This window comes from Embiotoca jacksoni, unplaced genomic scaffold (genome assembly GCF_022577435.1).
Source record: "Embiotoca jacksoni isolate LCO1_2020_lvr unplaced genomic scaffold, fEmbJac1.0.p SCAF_70, whole genome shotgun sequence".
NCBI classification, from domain to species: domain Eukaryota; kingdom Metazoa; phylum Chordata; class Actinopteri; family Embiotocidae; genus Embiotoca; species Embiotoca jacksoni.
The window spans coordinates 276,430-292,245 of NW_027185426.1; the positions used below are offsets into that span (position 1 = coordinate 276,430).

The 15,816-nt window shown below is 43.5% G+C and overlaps 1 protein-coding gene across 1 annotated transcript; it reads right to left on the reverse strand.

The window, feature by feature from the left end:
• Positions 1–6,020: 6,020 nt before the first annotated feature.
• fgfbp3 (fibroblast growth factor binding protein 3) lies at positions 6,021–11,608 on the reverse strand. The gene is made up of 3 exons (XM_069177213.1): positions 11,534–11,608; positions 8,047–8,347; positions 6,021–7,251 (listed from the first exon to the last, which is right to left on the reverse strand). The coding sequence occupies exons 2-3, from the start codon at positions 8,340–8,342 to the stop codon at positions 6,816–6,818; spliced, it is 732 nt and encodes a 243-aa protein (XP_069033314.1). The 5' UTR covers positions 8,343–8,347; positions 11,534–11,608; the 3' UTR covers positions 6,021–6,815.
• Positions 11,609–15,816: the final 4,208 nt, after the last annotated feature.

A 15,816-nucleotide genomic window follows, 5' to 3' on the forward strand; every position in this document is an offset into this window, starting at 1 on the left:
GCACCGTCCTCAATTCAGCCGCGATGTTTTATGACCTCTGAAATGTTCTTCTAGCTCCATTGTTTGGCTGTGAGGAGGATCACGGCCGACCTCATGTAACCCCGGACACGCCTCCGGGCCTCCGGGCCTCCACACGGCACAACAAACACATCTTTTTATGTCGCGTGCAGGATTTCAGATTTCAGCGGAGCAACGAGAAACAAACACAAAGCATCCGCAAGCTCAACCTGAACTTTGTCCAACCGGAGACGACAGCTGAACATCACAGTTCTGTCGTAATTAAAAACATGAACCTGCTGCAGACTGTTTATGTAACAGGAGGTCCCTGCAGCGACCCTCAAACACCAAATTCTGGAATAAAAAAAAGCCTCGTCCGGTCTGTTTGTTTCACATTGAAGATCCCGACTGAACAGTTGTATTGTTGTTGAACTCGGTTGTGTGTTTGCAGAAATCCAACACTGCCTCCTGCTGCTGTCGCTCTGACCTGTCAAAGCTTTGAAAGCTCTGAAAGCGCTTGTTGGTGTTTCTTTCCTGGTTTTTTTTTTTTTTACTTCATGTCAAAGTTCAGGTTTTAGATTTATTCTCCTCTTGTCTCGATCCTCTGTGGAAATATTCTGAAAAGGTTTATTAGTCTTGAGGCTGTTTTTTTGCAAGTTGTGTTTTTATCGCGCTTGAATGGGACAAGAATGTGAACGTGTTGTTATGAAGTCGGCTGTATTTTTAAATTCTGGAGCCGTCGAACTTAATGTTGTCAGAAGACTCGTGGAGGTGTGATCTGTCCCGCCGGATCAACCAGCCACCAGAAAGACGCCCTTCGTGTGTTGTTGCGTCTTGAAAAAAAACAAAGAAAGAAAAAAAGCCTGTTTAATGAGGCAGAATGAGTGAAAACACCTGCGCAGGTATTCTGAACGGTTAACGAGCTCCGGAGAGATGACTGATGAATGACAGGAACTCACATGTTTATCACTTTCTCACACTCAGCTGTGGTTCTCATGATTGTAAAGTCATGTTACCGTGACAACTGCACTTTCAAAATAAAAGCAACACGAGGGGAAGTGACTCTGCAGAGTTGCAGCAGCTTTTTTTTTAGCCGTCGCAGATCTGCAGCCTTCAAGAAATATGACGTGTAGAAGTAAAGAAGAGCGCTCTGCCAGGCACATCCTAAAACAGGCAGATAAATGCGAACAGGCTGTTTACAGTCTGCAAAATAAAGATGCCTCTCATTGGGAGAGGATTATATCAATTCACTTCTTTCAAATTTCCACAAAATTATAATCATATAACAGCAGCTGCAGATTACGCCCATGTTGTTTTATAAACATGAGATGTTAAACTAAATTTTAAAGAAATGTATGTCAAAGTAAAATATTGATAACAAATTTTTAATTATAATCCAATTTGTTGAAGATGAAGATCTCATCTGAGCTACAACTGAGCCACTGATGTCAAAACACCTTCTAACTCGTTGTTGACATCATTTACCGTCATTTTAAGTTTGACTTTGTCGTCTTGTTGCACTTTCTTCTTTTTCTGTATTGGTCATCATGAGTCAGCCAACTTCGAATATTTGCGTAGTGGATGAATTTTAATTTTAATTTTTATTGGCTTTTATTCAGTGTAACGTGGATGGAGACCTGACCAGTAAGAGTTTTGACTTATTGAATAGAAAAGCCTTCTTCAGTGCAGTGTGACACGTATGCAGTATTATCTATTGTCCATTTATATATTGGAGCATTTTCAAACACACACTTGTCCTCTTGTGGGACACTGCAGCACACACACACACACACACACACACACACACACACACACACACACACACCTACACCTGCGGCCCAGCTGGTCTTGAAATAGCCAGACGTCCACGGCCGCGCTGTAACCTGACTGATGTTTCACTGATGATGCAGCTTCTGTAAATATTGTGGCGTGAGTGGGAAATAGTCCAGCGGTCATTCCAGTCCAAACAGTCAACAAGACCGAGTTTATAAACCCGTATTTGTAGTTAATTTAACTGCTGTTAAACCCACAGACTGGATATAAAAAGAGTTCATAGCTTCCAAGTCTGAAAAATTAGGCAGCTGCAATACCAGCGAGTGCCACTAGAGGTCGGCTCCAAAAAGCCTCCGGCTCCATAGACTCCCATTCAACTTCTCTCATCAAATCCAAAGTGAATAAAATGTGTCCATCAGTTATCTCGGTGTTGTTAGCTAAAGTCACTCCTTCTTATTAGTTTTCTGGAGGTCCATCTGAAAATAATCCCTCATTCATTAGAAAAGAAGATTCAAGAAGACCTGTTTTTGGGGGCGTGTCTGTTTGATTGACAGGCCTGTGGTGCAGTCAGGTTACAGCTATCGGTGGGCGGGACGTAGTATCGTCAGGTTTCCAATCAGATCTCAATAAACCCTTTTTATTTTGTTATTACTTCACCATCAGGACAGACTTTCCATTTCCATCTCATGATTTTATTTTCTAGTCTGTATAAAAAATATGTTAACTTCATCTGAGGACTTTTAATTTAGATTTTTCTTATCAGCTTCAGAAGTCATCTTTTCCTTCTCCACAACATCACAGAGGGAAACATCCTCCTGTTTTATTAAATCTGCTGCTCATAAAATATGACACATTATTAGTGAGCGTTATGTAAACACAGTTTGACAGGTTACAACATGAATTTTACACATTAACAGCTGATCATACAGGATGTCAGTTTCTCCTGTATGAGAGAAATGTACCTGCAGGCATGCAGTACAAACATGAGGATTTGTTTTAAGCACTCCCCCTTGAATTCCTCTCCCTCCATCTTTTTATTGCACATACTTCTCCTATCTCAATTGTTTTTTGTTTGTTTTACTGCTCTGATCCAACAGTGACCTCTGGTGGTGAAACCTGACCTCCGCAGGCATCAATTGTTAAGTTAGATCAAGATTACCTCAGTTTTAATTTATGCATGCAGTAATATCTGTCATGAGCATTCATGAGAGCAGGTTTTTATCTTAGTTCAGGTGCTCAAGGCTTCATTTTTTATTTCTAGATTTTAACATCTAACTCGTAAACATCTTGACTCTGTCAATGTTGTCTCTTAATAACAACTTCCTAACTTAATATCTGGTAAAGATTATGGCTTTTATGGATCTTTTTCTCTGAGAATTGGTTTGGGTTGTGGTGAACAGAAGAAATGTACTCGCTCTGAAATCGATGTGAAAACGTTCCCACCTGCCTGGTGCTCTTGAACGCACCATTTTGTTATTCTGACAGCAGAAATCGAGCAGAGTGGTTAAGTTGCCTGTTTTGTGAACGCTCTCAACTACAAAGTGGGATTTTCCCAAATGGGAATTTTCTAATTTCCCAGCTGCCTAAAGGAAAGATAAGCTGCGTTCTTATTGTCCATTATGTACTTAAATAGTGACGGTGGGTGAAAACCTGGAGATGGTTTTAGTTCCATGAAGTGTCCCATCATTAATACACCAGTACTTGTCCTTTAACGTCTGCAGTGAAAAAGCTGAGGACAATTGACTTATGTTTTGCAGTTACCAACATCTTCCAGCAGGGGGCAGCAGACACCTGCTGGATTTGGGACTGCAAGTGATGCAGCTTTAAAGTTAGGGATGCAGGAAGATGAGAAGCTGCAGCTCTTAATCTTTTTCTACCAAACATGATGGATGGAAACAGACCTGTGATGTCATGTTTAGTTCAGAAGAAAAGCAGCAGCAGAAATGATGAAATCTCCCATTAAATTTAGAGAGCTGCTCATAAACTCTCACTTCACTGACTTACTGATAAAAATAGTCATCGGTTTACATCATACATGACATAGTAGGCTGTCAACAATAAGACACTTTAATTTTACAACCCCTGCTTCCAGAAAAGTTGTGACGCTGTTTAAAATGTAAATAAAAACAGATTGTGATGATTTGTAAACATATATAATAGAAGATAGAAAAAAAGACAACATTGATTGGTTTTTGGAAGAAAATAAATGCTAATTTTGAATTTGATGGCAGCAACACGATTCACCAACATTGGGACAGGTGCATGTTCACCACTGTGTTGCATCATCTCTTGTTTTAACAACACTCTGTAAACGTCTGGGGACGGAGGAGACCAGTCCACCGCTCCCAGCTAGCAAAGATGGAGGCGGACAGAATCTGAACTGGAGGCTTCATCACGTTCACGAACCAGCGATGACGTCACGGCTTGGCTGTAGCTCACAAATTCCTGAGTGTTCAGATGAGAGAGGTTGTCGGTTCAACTCCTTTCTGTAGTTTGAAATACAACGAGCAGTTGTGATGCAACTAGATGCTCCATTTTAACCGAATCTGTGTTTGGAGCGCTGAAAGACTTGCGGAGGAATCTGTTTCCCAGAAGGTTTCGGTGACTTCATCGTGAGGCTCTAGGGACCCTTTGGGTCTGTTGTTGGAGGTGTCTGCCTGCAATCACCAGGGGGGAGGAGGGGGAGGGAGGGAGGGGAAAAATGAAGATGGTAAAGAGAAAAGCTGTGAATAAAAGGCGAGGCGGGGAGCTGCCAGACCCTCGCTGTGCCCGAGTCCTCACAGGCAGACAGCCAGCGTCCAACATGGGGGGTCTCAGTGTCCCCATCTATGGAGCATCTGACCCATGCTGCTCCTGTGTGTGTGTGTGTGTGTGTGTGTGTGTGTGTGTGTGTGTGTGTGTGTGTAGCAGAAGGACAATCAGGCCACCGTGGAGATGTGAAGTGGGAGAGGTGATTATGTTGTGAATATCTCCTCTAATAACAGCAGTAACGGGCAATCCACCTGATTACCGTTCACCAGACGGCTCTTATGTGACCTTTTTCTGTCAAATACAGCCGTATCTCCTCGGGGGGGGGGGGGGTAGTGGTCCAGCAGAGGATCGCAACTCCAGCATGAATCCCGGAGTGGACGGAGACGGGAGTGTCGGATATAAAGCAGCTCTAGTCTCGCTTCTCCTCGCTGCTTACGTCCGAACCGAACCGAACCTGAATGCAGGAGAGGAGGACCACGAGGGCTCCGAATGCTCCGATTGGTATGCAGATTATGTAAATGATGAGCAGCGGCCAGCTCGCAGCTCCGCCGAGCACCTCGGGGAGTCTCGTTGGGAGGAACGCTTTCTCTCCAGCAGAGCTTCATGTGGGCAGGTTTACGTTTCCCAGCTCACCTGTAGATCTGCAGGAACCGTCGCAGTTCACTTTCAACGTGTTGAAGCCGAGGAAACGCCGACTACGTGATGTCATCACTAAATGACATGAAGCTCACTGCACACAGAAGCTGTTGTTTTTAAATGGAGGGAAAATGTGTGTTTAGAAAAATGTCCACACAGATGAACTTATGAATGGGAGGAAAATGTAGGATCACCAGGTCATACAAAGTAAAACTAACTGTGTGTGTGCGTGTGTGAACAAAACACACCCAAACAAATACTTGTGCTCAGAAAGTCATTCAACCCCTTTTTAACAAACCGCAGCGTCGACTATATGTCCTGCCAAACTGCCATAGATCCCACTACAAAACACACACACACACACACACACACACACACCCTCCACCTTCTGGGCTGTTGGCATGGTAGCCACTGAGAGGTGTCCAGGCCCTCCAAAGTCCCTGTTCGTTCCTGTTTAGTTTTTTTTGTGTCCTCAGAGTTTCTCCGCTGCAGCGTTTAGAGTTTCTATTTTTAAAGCAGCAGCTCCGGTTGAGTCGAGTGTCTCGGCAGTAAAACGCTGCCTCACCTTTACCTGAGTCACCGGCTGCTCCGCCACACTCGCCTCCACCGTCTTCTCATCACCAAAAACAAAGAAAGGCTCAAATTCGGAGCAGCTAATAACTTCAGTTCTGTGCGTGTGTTTTATTTTGTATTAGTTCTGCCTCCGACCAGCTTCAGTTCTTTGGACCATCGTCCATTCTGAAGCGTGGACCAATCAGCGATCAGTGGGCGTGGCTATGCGGTACTTTCGACACACTGATTGGTTTTGGGCTTTTCCAGTTGTTTTAACATACATCACATAAATGAACAGGAAACAAAAGACATCTCTTTGTCTTCATCACTTTATTGTTGAGTTGCAGAAACGGTGTTAAAACGTCTGTAAAAACTTTTTTTTTTTTTTTAAATGGTGCACAGGTCAAACAGTAACCATGACAACTGTTAAGAGGTGGTTTCTTTTTTTTTTTTTTTTTTTTTTTACAAAACAGTTACACAAAGCTGGTAGAAAATATTAGTTTCACATCACAAAGATAAGGACAAGGAACATGGATTAATCTAGTCGTCGCTACTCACACCGTCATCACTGGTGACCGTTGATTGTTGTTCACAAAACTTTATTTATTAGTCAGACAGTTGGAACATTTCACAGTTTACACAGTTTAACATCTCTAGAGAAGAAAAACACAACTAGAACGATGACAGAACACAACACGAAGCTAAATATGCTCAATAAACAAAACCGAAATCAGATTATTAAAGTACGTTTTCACCTGATGAATAATGAATTAGAGCTTTTATTTAGTGTTGATAGGTGTCTTTTTTTATCATTTAGATTGCCTGGTTTTATTTAGCATTCATCTAAAATATTACAAATTCGATGCCTCATTTGTAGAAAAAAAACACTTTAAAAAAAAAAAAAAAATAAGCTGGAAGGTTTTACGATCAAATCCAAGATGAAGTGTTTTTTTCATCCCGACTTGTGACATATTTTATACTAGAACAACTCAAGTTTGAAGATAGAATAAGAAATATTCTCAAGAGACTAGCTGCCGGTTGTTTTCTCATGAGGTTAAAAACATATTTCCGCCGTTGTTTTCAGATCAAATCTAAATTTTCTCCGATCAGCCCTCGAAGAACCTGACGAAGAAGGAGCAGACGGAGTGCCAGCCCTCGCTGCAGTACGTCTGCACCGGCTCCATGTCGTTCACCATTCCCTCCTCCTCGTCAAACCCAGTCCACTCCTCCCTCTTCTCCTCCTCCTCCTCCTCCTCCTCCTCGTCCTCCTTCTTCTTCCTCTTCTCCACCTTCCCGCCGTCCGAGCTCTTCCCGTCTCCTCTCTTCCTCCCTCCCTTCCTGTCGTCCTCCCCGCTGCGTATGGCGAGCTTCATGTGGGCCTCGGCCGGCGCCTTCTTGCACGTTTTGGCCTTCAGGACTTTTTCCCCCTCGCAGGCGTTCTGCCGTTTCTTCAGCTTCCCCACCAGCTGCTTCCAGTACTGGCTGGACTTCACGCCGTAGGCCTGGCACAGGTCGGGTTTACCGGCGTAACGGCACCAGTACCTGGAGGAGGAGCCCGACGGGAGCGTGAAGCACGAAGAGTCCAAGTCAAGGAAAGGAAAAAACAATGAAACACAAAGGAGCACATGAAGATTTCATTTATCTCACTTTGGAAAAATATGACATTTCAACAGATTATGAGCTTGACTTTGGAAAGGTTTTACCATTAAATAACAATTAATAGTCATAAAGAATTTATCATATTTAATTCAAGTTAAGAGCTAATGAGTCCTGGTAAGTTTTATGACGGATGTTTCTCAGCTTTAATGGCACATCTGTGTTAATAAATCACCTGAAGACTTCTATGTAAATGAACATTATTATTATTAGTTGTAGTATTATTATTATTATTATTAACATATGATATTCTATCATATCTATTTTAGCCTGATATCATCTAGGTCGAGGCACGTGATCCTCCATCACCCTCATATTTCCAGGATTTAACTGATTTCGACACGCTTTTGTTGCTGGAATGTTTTTATTAATATTTATAACTTGATCGTAAAGCTGCGTCATCACTTTTTGACCCGAACCTGTGATCTTTTCCTGAAACGCTGCAGCGGTCAGCTGCACTTCAGGCATCACTAACTCACCTGGTCACTAATGTCATTTGCTAAATAAATCCCTCAGATTACAGAAGGACTGAGCACGATGTCACCGCGTTGAGAAGCTGCTACTGAACACATCTTTTTTTAAACTGCTTCTTTTTGGATGAAAAGTTGAAAATATGCAAAAGGAGGTTGTGTGACGTTAAAAGACAGACGAGGCGTCCGGTGCGGCGCCGGCGGGTCTCACCTCTGCTGCTCTCCCAGGGTTTCGGTGCTGCAGTTCACCAGCAGGCTCACCAGGTCGTCACCGGACGTCTGCCACGTGCAGCGATGGCCCTCCTTGGTGCTCAGCTCTCCGGATCCGGGCACCGAGCGGTTCCTGGGGCGCTTGGCCGGCTGGGGCGTCGTCGGAGGCTGGCGGGGTTTGTCGGGCTTCTCGGGTTTGTCGGGTTTATCCTGACCCGGCTGGCGTTTGGCCTCGGTGAGGACGGGGAGGCAGAGGATGAGGACGAGGACGAGGAAGCTGCAGGGTAGGACTTTCATGGTGGCTGGAGAGGACGGAAAATATTAAAGGTTTTTAATATTCTTTAAAACACTTCGGTTTAATTTGAGATTTGGAGGTTTCAGGTTCAGCAGGAAGACGAAGTTAGAGAGTCGCTGGAACTAAAAGGGTCAGATAATGATTTAAGAAAGACTTCAGCTGTAGTTCAGCAGACGGATCAACATCATCACAGATGAAGCAACGGATGATAAAACAGACGGACGAGCAACTTTTAGTGTTTTTGTCTTGCAGCAACCAGAGTTTAAAATCCCCTTTTTTGATTTGCTCGGAGTGGCTGTAAAGACTTTAATCAAAGAATTAGTCATGTTTATGATTTAATTTCGGTATCAGATGATTCATTAACATCCAGCTATTTGAATTTAAAAAAGCCAATCCAGCTAAATAGTTTGGCATTTCCATAAAATTGGCAAACTTGTATTTCTTTAATTTACCTGATACAGAAAAACAAAACAAAAATAGTGCCTACTCTAGGATATAAGACATTCTAGTAAAATATTGATAATAACATAAATATTGAGATTAATCAAGGAAACCCTGATTTATCATATCAATGAAATGCCGTCTAATAAAACACAGATGACTCAAAATGTTCCCGAATGTGGTGAACGGGGAGATTGGAGACCAAAGACGAGGCTGTACGAGCGTTGAACGTTGGAGAAACGGGACAATGAGCCGGAGCGACTGTCTGTCAGCGGCTTATTGAAACTCAGCCGAGCGTCAGAAACACCCCGAGAGCAGTCCGGACCGGACGTGTTGCTATCAACAAACACTGAGGGAGGGAGGGTTTCAGCTGTCAATCACAGGGACCTGCTGGAGAAACATGTCCAGATTTCTGGGTCATCGCAGCAACAACATTATGAAGAAATATGGATCACAAGTGTTAATAAAAGATCAATCCTTGTTGGTTTTTTACTCTTCAATACAACTTTTTTATTTTGTTATTTTAATGTCAAAATCCGGTGAATAACTTCATGAAAGTGATGGCGGTCGCTCCGAGTGGAAGGAGTTTTATTTTCAGTCTGATTCTCAGGTTGGTTGTTTAATTAACTACGTTTGCAGATCTGCCTTCATGCAAACAGAATCTGGATTTTTGAGATTAAATGTATTCCCCTCGACCCCCCGGGTCCGTGTACGAGAACAGGCTGCCTCCCGGCACCGCCGCATGCTTAATGACGGGACGCGCTGATTATGTGTGTTTAGCCCAAACGAAGAGCCATGAATAACATTTATGGAAAATTAAATCGGAGGTACATGGAGCTCCGGAGCGCCGTTTAGTTTCAGTTGAGGGAAATCTAAGCAGATAAATGAGTTTGTTTTTTTATCTGCACTGTTTTTTTCGCTGTTTAGTGGATTAACCGGTGCAGATATTTCTCATACTGCTGCAGCTCCAGCTGAGCTGGGAGGCAATAAAAAGTCTGATTTACTGTGAATTTTCCAAACGCTGCGAGCAGAACTGGATCCTGTAACACGGTGTTGACACTGATCCATGAGCCGCCTCAGACACCGCACGGTGTGTTTGTTCATATCTTGGTACAACATAATCACTCTATCTACTTTAAAAACACGCTGTCTTACATCTAGCTGCACCAGACCAACCATCAGTGATGTCATCAACCATCAGTGATGTCATCAACCATCAGTGATGTCATCGTTGGTTTGTGAACGTTATGAAGCCTCCAGTTCAGATTCAGTCCGTCACCATCTTTACTAGTTCGGAGCGGTTTGGAGCAGGAAGTGACCATATTTGGAAGAGCTGGGGGAGGAGCCAGCGGTGGATCTGACCAATCTGATCGGAAACCTGACGATACTACGTCCCGCCCACCGATAGCTGTAACCTGACTGCACCACAGGCCTGTCAATCAAACAGACACGCCCCCAAAAACAGGTCTTCTTGAATCTTCTTTTCTAATGAATGAGGGATTATTTTCAGATGGACCTCCAGGAAACTAAGAAGAAGGAGTGACTTTAGCTAACAACACCGAGATAACTGATGGACACATTTTATTCACTTTGGATTTGATGAGAGAAGTTGAATGGGAGTCTATGGAGCCGGAGGCTTTTTGGAGCCGACCTCTAGTGGCACTCGCTGGTATTGCAGCTGAAGACACTTCTGGATCGGAACCATTTTACAGACCTGGAAGCTACGAACTCTTTTATTAACAGTCTGATCAGAACCAGCAACTTGCATATCACCCTTAAATGTAGTTAATAACAAGTAAAACAAGATGTGACTTCATTCAGCTCTGCGTGTATTTCGTGGTTTGTGCAGCATCAGCATTGAAATCATGTGCAATCTGGTTTGTAAAGTATCTCCCAACATTTAAAGTTTCCTCCAGCGTCTCCGTGACCTGCTGCTGTTTGAATATCAGGTCACTGATCAGTGGAGCCGCTTTACGAGCTGGACGCACTCGAGCATAGAAAAAAAAAAAACATGACTACGGGATGATCAGAGCCAATTAGAATGGAGACTTCTCATTGGCTGTGTCAATAAGAAAAATACCTGATTTTGAATGGTAATAACACAGAAGGAACCATCAGCATCTGCTTCATCCCTCCACAACCACCCGAGTCCATCAGAGACATTTCTGTCCAACTGAGCCTGAAGTAACCTCACGTTCATGTTTATAACTAAAACCAAGGCGATGCACAGTGTTACTGCAACGCATCTATTTATCTATTAAAATTAATTTCCCAGAGTCAATTATCGTGCAACAACATTGGAAAAATTACGACAAGCTGCATCTTTTTAAAAAGACAAAATCTGCCGCTGATTCCTGCAGCTTTGTTCCTTGTTGTTGTTGTTGGTTTCATTTTTAAATTCGTTTTTTTTTTTTTTTAACCTCTTCAGAAAAACAAAGTGACACGTCGGCATCGGTCGGATCTCCTCTGACAGTAAAAGTCAACTTTTCCACTGCAGCATTTTCACAGTTTCAGGGAGATGAAAAAAACAAAGGCGCAGCACCAAAACAAAAATAATCCTCTTTCCAAGACCCCTTTTCCCCCCGCCGCCCCCCTCTCCTCCTCCTCCTCCTCCCACCTTCATCAATAAGTCATGACTAAATAAATAAATCAGTTGTTCCTTCCTTCTAATATTTGCCGTGATGTGTGTTTAGGTTAAGTTGAGTTTGGTGTCGGAGGTTTGTTAGTGTGAGCGGAGGCCCGGTGTTCTTACCATGTGACGCTGCGAGGCTCTGAGACGCTGTGAGAACGTGGGGGCCACAAACACTCGGATAAAAGAGGGGAGAAGACCGAGGATAAAGGAGGAGGAGGAGGAAGAGGGGGGGGGGAGGAAGAGGAGGCGGGGGTTGCACTGTATGGGGAGTACTGCCCACCCTCAAAAAAAAAAAAAAAAAAGCGATGGCCCCTCCTACATTCACCCCCCCCCCCCTGTGTGTGTGCGTGTGTGTGTGCGTGTGTGTGTGCGTGTGTGTGTGTGTGTGTGTGTGTGTGTGCGCGTGTGTGTGTGTGTGCGTGTGTGTGTGCGTGTGTGTGTGCGTGTGTGTGTGTGTGTGTGTGTGTGTGTGTGTGTGCGTGTGCGAGCGGCACAATGGACACACTTGCCAAGGTTTTCTCACTCTGCGCGACACCGACGACACGTCGAGGGTTTTGGATGCTTTGCTGTCGTTCAGCTCACAAACAAAACACAAAACACAAAACCCGTCTTTGTTGATGAGGGGAAACTTTTCTGAGTAAATTCATCAACTGGAGCATCTTGAGATTTTTAGTTTCTCTCCGCAGTCGCTGGGTTTTGTTGTAATTGTCTCGTTTTAGCAGTAAATGCTTAAAAAAACCAGCATGTTAATTAGAAAATATTATTTGCTTTGAGCAAAGCTGGTGTTGTTAGACACTCGGTCAGATGAAAGGAAACAAGAAATAAGAGGTGATTTCTGATGAGCTGTGTAGTTATTGAAATATGTTTGACCACAGACTGGATATAAAAGTGTTCCTTGCTTCCAGCTCTCTGTCTGATGCAATGCTGCAATACCAGCGAGTGCCACTAGAGGTCGTCTCCAAAAAGCCTCCGGCTCCATAGACTCCCATTCAACTTCTCTCATCAAATCCAAAGTGAATAAAATGTGTCCATCAGTTATCTCGGTGTTGTTAGCTAAAGTCACTCCTTCTTATTAGTTTTCTGGAGGTCCATCTGAAAATAATCCCTCATTCATTAGAAAAGAAGATTCAAGAAGACCTGTTTTTGGGGGCGTGTCTGTTTGATTGACAGGCCTGTGGTGCAGTCAGGTTACAGCTATCGGTGGGCGGGACGTAGTATCGTCAGGTTTCCGATCAGATTGGTCAGATCCACCGCTGGCTCCTCCCCCAGCTCGTCCAAATATGGTCACTTCCTGCTCCAAACCGCTCCGAACTAACAAAGATGGTGACGGACAGAATCTGAACTGGAGGATTCATAACGTTCACAAACCAACAATGACATCACTGATGGTTGAAAACATCCTCATTTATTCAGTCGATCTTTTTAAATGTAATCTTGCTGTTATTGTCAACATTCACAAAATAAACAGAAGTTCCAGATAATTATATTTTGCATTAATTCCAAAAACAATCAGCAGTAATGTTTTGTGAAAATCCTGACGGGTTAATCAGGATCACAGGATTCTCTGTACGAAGGCTCCAGAGTCCACAAGAATAAACCAGCTGAATGATTAAATATCCAAACAAACACATATGATAATTAAAAAGCTCAGCAAACTGCTGCCTGTTTGCCAAAAATCATCTTCAGTTTTATTCAAAACAAACGATTTAAGATTTAGTGGAAAAGCAGACTTTCTTTTCTAAAGTCAGTTACACCTTGAACTGAATATTAAATACCACATCATTATTATTATTAAAATTTTTCAAGCTGAAATGTCGAGAATAATGTTTAGTATTCAATATTGCACGAGTGCAGCCGCCTCTTTGTGTGCCGTCTTCCTCTGAAGAGACCAAATGTTCGGCACTATCTCTTATTTTGTGGAAATATCTGCACTGAAGCTGATTTCTTTTCAAATGTTCGACTTCAATCTTGAAATGTGCAGTTTATTCTCACCGTTTTGACTTTATTCTACTTCGTTTTCCTGAATGCAGCTCTAACGCTGCGTTGTCTGTCAACAGCATTTAAAAGGTGTGAAGCAGCTCAGACAGACGTGTTGTGATATAAATGAAATATGTGGATGTCACTTCATGTTTTAGTTCCTTTTCCTCGCCTCTCTCTCTGTCCGTGTTCACGGCGGTGAGTCCGTCGCCCCTCAGCGAGGTGAACGAGGAGAATCTTCTCTCCTCCGGGACAAAGACTTGGGGCAGGAATCTGGGTCACAGCTTAACCCCCCGCTGGTGCTCCGTCACCGGGCCCAGCTCCTTCTCATTCAGCTCGGGCTGCTGGAGCTCCGACTACGGCCTCTTTTCCCCTTTTTTTTCCGCGAGCTGCTGCCAAAAATCTGCTTGGCTAGCGAAGGATGCTCTGAAAAACAAGTCAACCACAGTGAACACGTCGTTCCGCCCGGTCCGGCCCAATCAGGAACAAATATGTCACTTTGTTTTTCTGCGTCTGTGAGTGCTCCTCGAGCTGAGTGGCGTCTCGCTGATCGCCGTCATTTACTCGAGTTATTGTCAAAAGCAGATCGGCGGTGTCGCAGTTTGTGTGTGACTCGTGGAGAGGATGAATAATATATGGAGAGATGATTTCAATCACTTTCAGCCCCTTTTATGTTTGTTTCTAAACCAGACAAAAGTTATTTCCTGTTTTTATTTACCCGGATAGAAACCATATCCTGTATTTCGTACAAATCTTGTAGTATTACAGTGGAAAGTAAAATACTGCATTCAGCCTTTTGTTTTAAGCTGCATTTATTCTTTAGACCACCAGGGGGCAGAAATCCCAACCAAGACTGTATATAAAAGTGGACATAGCTTCCAGGTTGGTTAAAATGATACCTTAAGCTGCAATACCACAGATTGCCACTAGAGGTTGGCTCCATAGACTCCCATTCAACTTCTCTCATCAAATTTGTCAGTACATTTTGTATTTTGTTTTTTTGCCAGGTCGTTATTTTGAAAAAGTCGCTCCTTCTTATTAGCCTCTAAAAGCTGTGTTTTTTGGGGGGGGCGTGTCTGTTTGATTGACAGGCCTGTGGTGCAGTCAGGTTATGGCTATCAGTGGGCGGGACATAGTATCGTCAGGTTTCCAATCAGATCCGCCGCTCGTAAAGCAGACTGGAGTCGTGTTTGTGTCGAATCTCCTTTTTGCTCTGATTTCATCTCCACCGGCTCTTTAGCTGCACAATTTTTCCACGTTTCCAAAGTCGAAAAATTGGAACCAAATGAGTGAAACTAAAAGACATTTTTAATCACAAAGACTGAAACTAATCATGAATTACTAACATTGCTTATGAACAACCAGACTCAACCGAGGTTAGGGTTAGGTTATGCTTCCTTTAACTGAGTTTTTGGCCACTTGGGGGCGCTATAAACAAGCGGATTCTGTATTATGACTGTACAAAGATGCGTTTTTTACACATCAGGCAGCAATGAAGCGACATCATCCTTCATGTAGAGTTGTGATTTTCGGCACCCGGCAGGTTTAACTCTCTTTTTGCTCTGGTTTTGGTCTCCGCCAGCTCCTGAGGGAGATTTCTGTCTCCTCAGCTGCGTCAGTGTTCACCAGCGAGTCTTTTAACCGTGCCTGCCGGCTGCGTTGCTGCTGAGCACGACGCTGTGACAGCGGTGCAACACAAACAAAGAGCTGCAACTCGCTGTGAAGCTTCATGAAGCCGAGAAGAGTCGGCGTCACATCATCAGGACAAAAATGATGCATTTACAATAATGCATTAAAAGGAGGCAAAAAGGTCATCTGATCTGGTGTGTGTGTGTTTTTAGTGTGTGTGTGTGTGTGTGTGTGTGTGTGTGTGTGTGTGCGCACGCGCGTCTTCACCTTCAGCAGGGGAACAGACACGCCGCTGGGACTCTGTCGCCTCCTACTGGTAGTTTGTAGAAACTAATGCTCCCCGTTTTATTCTCTCCTCTTTAGTTTCTTATAACTGGAGAGTGTGTGTGTGTGTGTGTGTGTGTGTGTGTGTGTGTGTGTGTGTGTGTGTGTGTGTGTGTGAGATGACTCGGAGTCCTTGACAGCGAACAGAGGAGTCCACTCTTTACTGTTGAACGGTCGTTGAGAGACGTCTGCAATCAGCGCTGCGCCGCCGCCGTCACCTCCTCCGCTGTGATTACTGCTGTGATTATGACACCGAGCCGTGACCTTGTGTGTCTGTCATTGAAAACCCATTTAAGAGAGCTGTTGCTATGTTTTAAACTACCAATGATGACTGCAATTTTCCTTTTTCTGTCTTTTATTTGTTTGTAAACTAATTATGTAAACAAAAAAAACAACAACAAAAAAAGGCCTCTATTTTAATGATCCAAAGCTTTTTACTGTTGTGTCCGAATCCACTTTTGCTAATTTAACAG